We start from the raw sequence: 12,955 nt of genomic DNA, 5'->3' as shown, positions 1-12,955 counted from the left end.
TATTAACACTGTCTTTCTTTGTCCATACAAAAAGGACATTGCTTTAAAGTAAACTATTCAAAAGACACGAGGAGAGAAGAAAGGCAATATTAACTTGCAATACAAGTTCATATATGTGTTTCCACTCACACATATACGTCCTAGAAAGGTCTGACCTTACAAATTAACAGAGTCTGATTAAGGGAAAAGCTGATTAACTGGTTGGGGAAGAGAGCATAGAAGTGGTTACAGATAGACAAAGGAATGGGAGTGACTCGGGAGCACTTTGATGGGTGTGACCCGAAAAACCTAAGCTCCCTGTAGCAAGGAGAACAGGACATACCAATGTTATCTTAAAATGTTTAGAGATTATTACCAGATATGCCTAAACTCTTTGTGGCAAGGGAAAAGGACAAACCAATGATATCCTATATATGATCTTAAACATCTTATTTTTCATAAGTAAATAGAATAAAATATTATCATATTTTCCTCATTGGTTTTATTCAATAGAAAAAATAAAGTATTGTAGGTTTAAGTTATTAAAAAAATCTATGTGCTACAATAAAAATTACAAAAAGTGATTTTTATGTATATATGTGCATAGAAATTTAATGTTAGACATGTAGCCACTTTATAAAATAATGTGTACATATATTTTTATATAACACACAGCAGTGGGTTTTATGTAACCTTCAGCATATATCTATATTTGCTTCCTAGTTTTGATAGTCTTGGAGATTTTTATTTTACGTTATTTAAAGTAGTTTAAGAAAGCTATCTATATAAAGAGGAGAGGCAACTTTCAAAAACCTTGTACCAAAGTTGCCCTCAAAACCTACTGTCTTTGAATAATGATTTCAAGCCATATGGATATAGGTGACTATATTTTGTACAGATAAGTAACTCTACGGTCATAATGAAAATACATATACAATCATATTTCTGTTCAGCAATAATGAGAGTTCCATCATAAAATAGTGTGATACAAAGGAAAATAGAAGGGAAACATAGTACTGAAAGAATTTGAATTTTGTCAAAGTGCAATTCAAATGTTAATTATATCAATATTTACTATCTTTTTAATTTTTAGGTGGGGAACACTGAAGGGAGCTCAAGGGCAGAAAGAAAAGTTTTGGGTATGTAATTTTATCAATAATATTTTGGTCATTTCCACTCACACATATATGTGTTTCTTTACTGATAAAGAGGCAATGTTCAGCATAAAATATACTAAAATCATATATAAAAATTAACCTAAAGAAATTGGAACATTATTTCCAGTACTCAGTTTCTTACTTTTTTGTTTTGTATAATTTAACATATTATTTATTTTTAGAATTTTCTTTTTAGATAAGAGGAATCAGAAAATGCTTCAATACCCATCCTTTCACCAGTGCACATTCCCCACCATCAATGCCCCCAGTTGTCCCCCCTGTCTTTATGGTAGATACCTCTCTCTCTCTCTTTCTCTCTCTCTCTCTCTCTCTCTCTCTCTCTCTCTCTCTCTCTCTCTTTCTCTGTGTCCTTTTCTCTGTCTCTGTCTCTCTCTCTCTCTCTGGCCCTCTTATTTTTTAATTTGAAAAATAAACTTTACTGATTTTCTGTTGTTTACAGAAAATGTTTGGGGAGGACAGCCTCTCACCTCTATAACTGTATACACCTCATTGCATTTGCCCAGTGTCCTATTGTTATTGCACTACCAAAATGATGCCTTTGCCCTATTTCTCTCTCACGCAGCCCTTACCCACATTTTCTTTTCCTCTGGTAATCAGCTTATTTTTTCACAGAACTAAGTTAGTTTTATTGTATTTTAGCAATTTATTTGCTTTGGTTATTTATGTTCCAAGTTTAAAACTGTCAGTTAATTGTTTTTCACTTCCTAACTTTTTTCACTTAGCATAATAACCTCAAGTTCATTTTGTTAAAAGGGTGCAATTTCATTTCTTAATAGCTGAGTTGTATTTCACTTAGTATATATTTACCCACCCCCAAGTATGTCACTTATCGGTGAGTAATAAGGTTAATTCCATGTCTTTGAATTTTTTCTTGATTGCTTGGAAAAGAGATACAAATCCTATAGAATTAGGTCTTTTTTTTTCTGTCTTTTGTGGAAATGTCTTAGTCTCATATTGCTAGTTCATATACTTTCATTTTTCAGTTTGCTAAAGAATCTTCATACTGTTTTCTATAGAAGACCACAAATGCACATCAGCCCAACATTGTGTAAGTGTTCCACTTTGTTGGGGCTGTGGTTTTGTGTTATCTGGGCTACCCCGGAGACTTTCAGGCAGCCACCAACTGGAGTTTAGGGACTATAGGTGCTGGATCAGCTGTGCAGGCCTTATCTCTCTGCCCACCCTTAAAAAATAAATAAATAAATAAATAAATGAGATTTCAAACCAGAAAGTTTTTGTTTTGTTTTGCTTTGTTTTGTTTTTGTCTTGGGACTTTTTACTAGGTCTTGGCAAAAGCGAACTGTGGGATTTGCATTAGGCAGAGAAACATATCTAGGAGAAAGAGAATCTGGTCAGATTTTCCTCTAGAGGAATCGTCATCCCATAGTCAGTCTCTTTTCTTTGTATGCGTGGACTAATATGAGTAGTGTGGATCACTGGGGTAGTAAATAAATTAGGGGGTGAAATCAAGTAGGAATTAAATTTAACAAAAACTCCAGTCTGATACAACTCAGTTGCTGAAAGAAAACCAAGGTGGTTAATCTTTCATGGTATCTCTCTGAGGGAAAATGAAAGGTTAACCATCTTTGAAACATAGCCTCAAAGTCAGCCTCTACAAGTATTATGACAAAATATGAAAATTATAAGGCATACAAAGCAAGAAAATGTGGCCAATAACAAGGAAAAATAGCTTCTATAGAACCAACAGCTTATACTTAAATGTAGACTTAAAATCACTGTATCACTGTCATCCCATTGTTCGTTGATTTGCTTGAGCGGGCACCAGTAACATCTCCATTTTTCTCAGCCCTGAGATTTTAGCAGTCTCTCCTTACTCGTCCTTCCCAATGGCGCCTTTTTGGAGGCTCTTTCAGGGGTAGGGGAATGAGACTCATTATTGGTACTGTTTTTGTCATATCAAACACTCCACAGGGAGCTTGCCAGGCTCTGTCATATCTAAAAATTAAATTCCTTTAATGCTCAGTGTTAAGCTAAGTGACCTTTTTCTTACAAGTATTACCTGTCTGACTTTGTAACTCTAGGCTTTTAAAGTATTTTTGGAAAAGCTACTCATAGCACAGTATGTATGAAGAGTCCCCACTCTCAAAAGACTAAGAAAAGGAAGAGGCCAGAGAGACAATACAGTGAGAAGAGTATTTGCTTTTTATGCGGCTGACCCAATTCAGTCCCTGTCACCCTTATAGTCACCTAAGCTTACATGGAGTGATCTGAGTACAGACCCAGAAGTAATACCTGAACACTGCTCTACATTGTGAGACTTAAAATAATCAATTAAAAATATTGATAAAAACATACAATTTTATAAAGAATTTCAACATACTATAAATGAATTCTTTTCCATTTTTTTCATAACTGCTGGCTTAGGGTCTACTCCCAGCTCTGTGCTCAGGTGTCATTCTTGGTGGGTTACAGGAGAGCATATGGGGTGCTGGGAATTGAAGCCAATTTAGCAACAAGGGATCAAGCTACACATGCACTAACCCTCTAACTCCACAAACAAATTCTTGAAGGCACTGTTGAAACTAAGAACTCATTGTATTAGTCCAATAATTAGAATTAGCAATGTCAAGACTCAGAATATATTAACATTATAGAACACATAAAATATCAAATAACAGAAAACATCTAGAACAATGGAGACAGGTGGAACAATAAAATGTTTTGATAGACATAAAATTGTGTTATCATATGACAAAAGACATGATAAAAAAGATACTTCCTAAACTAAAAGACATTAACTCAGCAATTTAGGAAGCAATTTAAACTCCCAGTAGAAGAAATAAAAAAATTCATAACAGTACTTTATAGTTATATAGTTGAAGAGAAAAAATAAAATTAAATCATAAATTAAATATTAAACTATTAAAATATTTTATGTTAACACAATTTGCTCTTGGTTTAAATATACTTTTCTTTTGAAAAGTGTAAATGTAAGACCTGAACTATAAACCATCTAGAATAAAGCAAAAAAAGTTCCCCTTGATATTGAGCTTTGCATTGATTTTTCTTTCATTGACATGAAACTAAACACATGAAAAACAAAAAGAGAAACAACTGTGATTACATAAAACTAAAAGGCCTCTGCAGAGGAAAATAAACCTCATAAAAATTACTCATGTAATGGTGAAAATACAAAAAACATGGAAATATAAAATGTTTTATATATCACATATATCACGAATCACGAATTCCAGTTGATCGTCGAATTTCTCGAGTGGTCTCAGTAACCTCTCCATTCGTCCTATCGCTGAGATTTTAGAAGCCTCTCTCTACTCAGCCTTCCCAATGATGCCGCATTGGAGACTCTTTCAGGACCAGGGGAATGATATCCAGCTTGTTACTGGCTTTCGCATATGGATACACCATGGGAAGCTTTCGAGGCTCTCCTATATGGACAGGAAACTCTCAATAGCTTGCTAGTTTCTCCCAGAGGGAGAAGTAGGTTATAAGATATCTGGGAGCTTGCTTTTAAGTCTCTGGATGTTAGATGTGATGGGATCACACACACTGGGGTTCCTCTGCCAGTACCTTCATGTGTGAGGCTTGTCCGAATGTGTGGAGAGGGGCCTTGAACATGGCTGTGGCTAGATTCCGGTGGTCTTTGGCCGTCGGGAGCTCTGCTTGGGGCAGGGAAAGAAGCTAGAGCCCATCCCCTCCTAGGGGCCCCGGGGAAGAGGGCCAGGCGTGTGGGCAAGAGACTCTCTTCTAAAGTCTAGAAATATAAGAACATACAAATAATAATATTTTATTTTTGAAGAATATAAACACCAAAGTAGGAAAACATCACAGCTAAAAATAAAAGATCTAATTGTTTTCTGCAAATTGTCAATCAGTATGTAAAAAGGTATTTACCTGAATAACTTACCTATTGTCAGAAAGTCATTTTAACAACTATGAGAGAAAATGCAAAGAAATAAAACATTTGTATACTGTTGTTGAAAATGAGAATTTTTATAACTACTATGTTCATTGGGATTGCGTCCACAAAAAGTAATATAGCACTGCCATATGATCTAGTATATTATTCTCTTTACATATGGATGAAACAAAATAATTAATTAAAGATTACTGCATCTATATATGCATTTCAGTAGTATTAATTACTGCCAAGAACTGGAAATAAGAGTATTTCAACAGAAAAATGGATAATATAAGGTGATAGTGTCATTACTATTACTATCACTATCATGCTGTCATATGTTGTTTAAATATGTTTTTCTTTTTTTTGAAACTTTTATATATTTTATTTTCATAAAAGTAGTTCACAATAGTTCATTACAGATGATATTCAAACAGCAATCCCACCACCAAACACCTTCCCACCACAATAAGAAGGAATTGTGTGACAGTTATTGTTAAATATGCTTTTCTTAATAATGGGCCACATAGAAGACAGTGGTCTTAATAGTCTATACATATTCCCTAGGTGTGTACTGAGCTATACCACCTGAACTTTTGTAAATAGACTATAACATTTATACAATGATTAAATTGCCTGACAATAAATTTCTTAAAATATATCGCCATCACAAAGTTATATAGGAATATATATGTTTATATCACATGCAAATAATATACACATGCATATTCACAATGGAATTTTTTTCATTCATTTTATGAAAAGAATTTTTTTTTTGCTTATAGATAAATCAAGGACAAAAATACCAAATGAAAAATTCAGATAAGTACTGTATTATCTCAACGATACGTGGAATCTAAAAGAGTTAAACTCACAGAATAGATTTGTTTCCAGGGACTGTGGGTGGTATTGGGGAAAATGTGGGCAAATTAGACAAAGCATGCAAACTTCTAGTAAAAGAATAGTATTTTGGGAATTTCATAGATAAAATGGAAATTATAGTCAATAATACTAAATGCCTAGAAGTTGCTAAAAGTTTCTCAATACATGTAAAAATGTTGTTAGGTGAGATGATGAATGTGCTATTTTGGTAATTGTATTGCTATATAACCATGTGAATTATCATTTTGTATGTGTTAAACTAATAGGATATTTTATATCAATTTACTCTCTATTAAGCTGGAGAGAAAAAGGATTATTGACCAATTTTACCAGAGCAAGTAAAAAAGGAAAGTCAGAGATAATAAAAAGATATTGCTAAAATTGGAATTTAATGATACTAATGATGTGATTGCATGTCAGACTTGATTTCATATCTGGTCATAGTTTTCATCAAACAAAGCACAATAACATGATTCAAATATTAGGTTCAAAATATAAAAAAGCAAAAATTACAGAAACAAACAAACATAAAATTGTGTTAGTATTGTAACACCTCTTAGCATTTAATGGGGACAAAATAAGCTAAAATATAAATATATGGATATAGAAAAATATTTTTAAAAAATATTAAATTTTAATTTACAAAGCTATTAATGGGTACCTATTCTTTTTTACTTCATATGAAATATTTGCCAAGTTTATTATATTCTGGGACATAGACGAATTTAACACAATGGAATAATTGTAGTTTTATAAAGTATGCCTTAAAGGAAAAGAACTGATATAACTAATTAAAACTAAGATACAATGTACACACACACACACACATACACACACGCACAAGTGTTGTTTCTTATGCTAAGAAAAGTTGGTAACTGGGAACGGAGTGATAGTACAGGGCTTAAGGCACTTGCCTTGAATGTGGCTGACCCCAGTTGTATCCTGGGCATCATATCTGGTCCCAAATCTCTGCCAGGAGTGATTGCTGGCCCCAGAGCCAGCAGTAGTAATCCCAGAGTGCCATGTATAAGGCCAAACCCACAGCTCTTACAAGACTAGAACTTAGTAATAAATTTAATATTTGACAAAAACTGTGAATTAAGTAGAAAATATGTGTATTAGAAAAACATTAAAATTGATTTAAATATATTTCCATGTATTGTTTTAATTAAAAGGTTGAAAGTAGTAAAGTAAACCATTAAAATGTATAGGAATTGTTTACCCTTCTTTTTTTTTTGAGAGAGGAGTATGACAATATTTTTATTTATTTATTTTTATTTTTTTAATTTTTTATTGAATGTGGAATGTTACAAAGCTTTCAGGCTTAAGTCTCAGTTACACAATGCTGTTTTCCCTTCTTCATACATGCAAAGAAAGAAGACAATGACAAAGAGTAGAAAAAAATTATAAACAAAAAAGACATATAACAGATAATAATATAGAACAAAGTTCATTCTTTAAGTAGAAAGTTTTATTTTTTAAAATAGAGTAGAAATAAAGCATTGATATTTTATAAGAGAAGTTGGTAGAGTTTCATAGACATAAAGTAGGTAATACAACTTTATAAAAAGCTTCATGGCAATATATGTGAAATTATAGGTATGTCTATGGAATTTTTAGGAGAAAAGCTTGTTAAAATTCACACAATAAGATAAAGAGATGGCCCAGTGGGTGAGGTACTTGCTTTGCCTGCGAGTGACCCAGGTTCAATCCCTGGCCCCAGATAGCATCCCCTGAGTCTCTCCAGGAGTGACCCCTGATCACACCTGGCAGAAAGTAAACTGAGCATCACTGGATCTGAACAAAACAAAATTAATAAACACACTAAATTCACACAAGATGAAAACAGAAAATCTGATACTATGATGCTCCTTGAAAAGTTGATTTTGTATTAAAAAATATTTCACAGAAACACCAGGTTCAAATAATGTCATTGATAAATTCATCTATTTTTTTTTTTAATTTCTGGGGGAATACCTGGTGGTGCTTAGGCTTATTCCTAGTTCTATTCTCAGGCTCATGGACCATTTCTGGGGGTGCTGAGGGGACCATAGGTAGTGTTTTGGGGCCACGTGTAGTACCAGAGATTGAACCTGGGTCATCAAAAGTGCCATACCTACTGTACTCTCTCACTGGCCCTAAATTTATCTAAATATTTAAGGAACAAGTGAAATCAATTTTGTATTAAATCCAGATGGGGAACTGCGAAATCAGAACCTTTTCTCAACTCATTTTATAAATTGGCAAAAACATCATTACAAACACTTGACAAAGAAAGTTAAATTACAGGCTAATTGTCCTCATAAAATAGGATTCTAAATCAAAGAATAAAGTTAAGTAACTAATTAACAAAATAATCCATCATGATATAGTGAAATTTTATCCTTAAACCATGAAAGTAGCTTTAAATATTAAAATAAATTTTAAAAGTTCATCATGGTAGCAGAATAAAGGAAGGAAAATATCCCATGATTATCTAAATTAATGCAAAAGTACATTTGTATATCTTAATGCCTGAATTAGTTGTTCATTGCCACCCAGAAACTTTGCAGCTGAATTTATTATTTCAAAGTTTTCTTAGATCAAGAGCCCAGGAACTTATCTGGTTCTCTCTGCTCATCATGCAGAGACAAGCTCAGAAGGTTGCAATCAAATAATTGGAATACTCATAATAACATTTTCCAAAATCTTCTCATAAACAGCATATCTGAAGCATATCTGTACTAGGATTGGGAAGTACAGTTTGACTTCCAGCACAAATATTAGAAGACTCACCTATTTAGTCTTAGCATTATAATCTCCCTTTTGATTAATTCACAGTCTTGTTAGATATTTAATCATATATTCAAAATCATTAATTTCATCCTGTTAACATAACCTCTGATGAACATTTCATTATATGCTCATATTCTGCACAAGTGGAAGAGATTACACAGAACAGATTTGCTGGGGCTGGGGACCATGGGGATCATTATTAAATCACAGATCTCATATATGGTCTAAAATCTTAATACTTTAGAAATATAAGCTATATACTTTTAGCTTGTAAGGTCTATCCTCAAGAGTTACCTTTACTTTATGTTAATGGTAATTAAATTCATATTCATGGTAAAATGGTGAATATTTTTTCCTTATTGAAAAATTAAATATTCATTGTCGTCACTTTGTCTTACATTTTATGGATTTTCAACTCTTGCAATGAATAAGAAAATTAATGGGGAGTACAGAAAGAAAAGCAGCAGGATGTTTACAAGTTATATGTTTATATCAAGGGAAAAAAAGCCTAGACACATGCAATTAGAAATATGAATCATGTGTAGAGACATTTCTAGATATTAGATCATATTAAATCAATTATATAACCAAAGTTAAACATGTGCCTGCCAGAGAGGTGGGCTGGGATTGGAGGAAATTGACTGGTGGGTGGGAGAAAGGTTACTTTGGGTAGGTTGGGTGCTGAAACACTGTTTGCCTGAGATTCCAGTGGGAACAACTTTGTAAATCATGGTGCCTTCAAATATAAAAATTTTAAAAATTATAATAAAAACATAAAATATAGTAATTGTGTTTATACAGTAACAAGAATATTGGCATAAGAACAGTGTTGGGACTGGTGGTATACAATAACTTTATGCATAGCTACTATAAATTTAACATTGTTGTAGCCATATTACCTAAAATATAATAAAAATTTTAAGGGACAAGCTAAAAACAAAATAAGCATGAAATAAAATGACTGAACTGTTGAAAAATATACATAGAAAATATTTTAATGAAAGTTGCACTAGATTTTTTTTGTTGAAAGACATCAAAGAAGACTTAGCAAAAGGAAGAGAGAAATTTACTCATAATAATAAAGGCTTTGGGTTAACATTCTGAAGTTTATCTAAAAATTAAATAAGATGTAGTTCTATCTGAGTTTTTTGATGACATAATGAGCTATACTGAAAAGATGATTCTAAACATTATACAGGAACATGAAAAAAAATCTTGTACAGCATTGTTGCTCTTTAAAAAAACTTTCAGTGTTTCATTTTAGGGTTGTTAAAGTAGTGTTAAAATTTATGACATTTAAGTACAGAGTTACTCACCTCACCATATTTAATGTGTCCATAACCTGTCGAGTGTCTCTCTGTCACCTCACATTGGTGTGGGCGGTGCAACTTCATCATTCTTTGTACAGCTCAGAGAGTATTCTTTTGCTTTTCAACCTTTTGACACAGGAGAGCAGGCTCTTGTCCTGTATAGTGGTCCTGGACCACCTCTCTGTGCCTCTGGATGGGGAACTGGTAGTTGAAGAACACTGGTCTCCTGTGTCCAGATTACCATATAAAATACATATGCAAGCCTTCTTATAAAGCTGTAGTAATTTATGTTACATTTGTTAGCCTAAGGAAACATAAATAAATGGTGTCACAAAATATATAATCCATATTTGAGGCACAGAGTCTAGTCACCGTTTAACTGTGATGACACCGTTGTATTTCAATTGAGAAAGTGAAGTTGTATTTGTAGCAGCGGTTGGCTGGACTGACAATTTTTTTCTTCTGTGTAAGATACACCCTTTTACAAATCTAAATTCAAATGCACACCAAAATATTCTCATTAGCTTTTCCGAGAGAGACTCCTCTTCATATCTGGATTTTTGAAGTCTGCCAAAGGAAGTGCTATAATAATTTCTTCTCAAATAAAAAAAATTGGTTTCTTAGCCACAAAACACATGTAAAATCATTTGAGGTACTGTGTCAATAATGTCAATAAAAAGGGGAAAAGAGAGAGGTAAAAGACTGAAAAACAAAAATAAATGCTTAATTTTCAAAGCTGGTGGTATTACAGCTCAGTGCTAAGAGGAATCTGGCTCACTCTGCGAGCAGTGAGCGGTCAGGCAGCTCTGTCCAGCTGGAGGCTGGCAGGGCAGCTCATGACCGAGAAAGTTTCCATCTCAGGCCTCAGTAGGAACAAGGTAAAGCAACTGTAGAAGTGATTGTGATATCTCCAGCTCACTAAGTCTTGTGAATACTATAAATAATTATTCTACTAAGATTTTCTGCATGCACTTTTTGGTGGCCAGTAAAGTTGATTCTGGATGACATTTTTGCCTCCCTGATATTCTTGACAAACTGTTAATGTTTTTGTTTCCCCCATACTCTAGTTTACTAGTCTATATGCCCTTTGCATCCATCTTTGTCATCGTCCTTTCACGCAGAATTACATAATAAAATATAAATTTTTTCTTTTCTCATGCCGGTAGAAACTCAATAATTTTCCATGATTTCCACTGACATTTTCTCAGTATTGAAGTCCTTACTTCCATTCTGCAGACTGGAGCGATAGATAGCAGGTAGGGTGTTTGACTTGCATATGGCCAACCTGGGTTTGATTCCTCTGTCCCTCTCAGAGAACCCGGCAAGCTACCGAGAGTATCCTGCTTGCACAGCAGAGCCTGGCAAGCTACCTGTGGCATATTCGTTATGCCAAAAACAATAACAACAAGTCTCACAATGGAGACACTACTGGTGCCAGCTCTAGCAAATTGATAAAGAACAGGAAGACAGTGCTACAGTGCTACTTCCATTCTAGCCTTACAACGCACCAACCTGCTTCAGTTTTATGACCTAATTACAATTTAATTGCTTCATTTCATTACAGCATACTGCAGTATGCTTTAGTGTTTATGCTTTTATAAGTTTCCTTTACCTGAATTTCCTCTCTTCTTTTTTAAAATCCCTGGTCAATTTATGCTCAGACTATAATATGTACTGCAACTTCCCTTAATCATCTAAATGAAAGAGAGGCCTCTCTATTAATTTCCACTGTATCCTGTACATAGTTCTACCCTTTATTTGCCTAGTAGTTGTCATCTTCTTAAGCTCCAAGATGATAGGGTTGTATGTTATGTATCTTTTAGTACCTTTCATAGAGGCAGTCTCAAGAATACACCCTTTATAGCTATGGTTACTTTTGATGTGGTATCCTAAAGTCTCATAAGTTAACTGTGTTTTGGGTGTTTGGAGGGACTCTGTATTATTTTACTTCTGGTGGTTACCAACATGTGCATACATGAACGTTAAACTAACTGATGAATAATATAATTTTTGTTCATATGTAGGAAATATTTATTTATTGTGCCAGAGGCTTAGAGTGGGCGAGTGCTTATCCTGCACACTTCCTACCTGGGTTAGATCTCTGACCCAAGTAAGTTCCCCTAAGAAGACCCAAGTAAGTTTTGCCAGAGGTGATCCCTGAGCAGCACTAAGTGTTCCCCCAAAACAAACAAGCAAACAAACAAATTAGGTCTTAAGAATTTCAAACTCCAACAAATCAAAGATAAACATGAGCTTATTGTGGTTTAATGGGAAAAATTAAGATATCCAAGTATGATATTCATAATTCTTTTATTTCTTTTTCCTGCAGATTGCTGCCAATTCCTGGGGAAATTCATGGGGAGAGAATGGCTATTTCAGGATTCTTCGAGGAGTAAATGAATCTGACATTGAAAAGTTGATTATTGCAGCTTGGGGCCAACTGACAAGTTCAGATGTACCATAACATAGCATTAAATTTCTACAAGGCCATGCACTGAAGTAATCCATTAAATTGAAACAAGATATCATGAGGTTCTCTGCAGCAGAGAAGATTTGTCTCTTCACCTTGTTACTATCTCAATGACTTTGTTTTCTTGTTGCACCCAGTGTTGTTGCTTCTGCTTTATATTATGAGTACATTTAAAAAAACATTAGAAGGCAGTAGAGCAGCTAAATGAATTTAAAGTTCCCTGATTTTTAAAAATTTTTATTTTGACAACATCTTTGTATTTTGATTGGTCACCAGTTGTGTGATAAGATTGGCATTAAATCTTCTTGATATTAGGGTGTAGAAATGACATGGTTTCTCCCTTTAGTAAGGAGGACTCTAAATAAGAAAAAGCAGTAGCAACTCACCGGTTTACCCTCTGTATGATTTTTTTTCAACCAATTAATGCTTTTTTAATTTAAACTTTGCTTATGTCTTGTCAAGAGAACAATGAAAATAGATG

General features: G+C 33.8%; 1 protein-coding gene across 1 annotated transcript in view; it reads left to right on the top strand.

The window, feature by feature from the left end:
- TINAG (tubulointerstitial nephritis antigen) overlaps nt 1-12,468 on the top strand; it is a 91,531-nt gene extending 79,063 nt beyond the window's left edge. Inside the window, exons 10-11 of the mRNA XM_004615789.2 lie at nt 1,073-1,118; nt 12,334-12,468. Of these exons, the coding sequence (XP_004615846.2) occupies nt 1,073-1,118; nt 12,334-12,468 (181 nt within the window). The remainder of the gene's footprint in view (nt 1-1,072; nt 1,119-12,333) is intronic.
- Nucleotides 12,469-12,955: the final 487 nt, after the last annotated feature.

This window comes from Sorex araneus, chromosome X (assembly GCF_027595985.1).
Source record: "Sorex araneus isolate mSorAra2 chromosome X, mSorAra2.pri, whole genome shotgun sequence".
In the NCBI taxonomy this organism is placed as follows: Eukaryota; Metazoa; Chordata; class Mammalia; order Eulipotyphla; family Soricidae; genus Sorex; species Sorex araneus.
The sequence above is the reverse complement of the archived record's forward strand: the minus strand, read 5'-3'. Positions and strand labels throughout refer to the sequence as shown.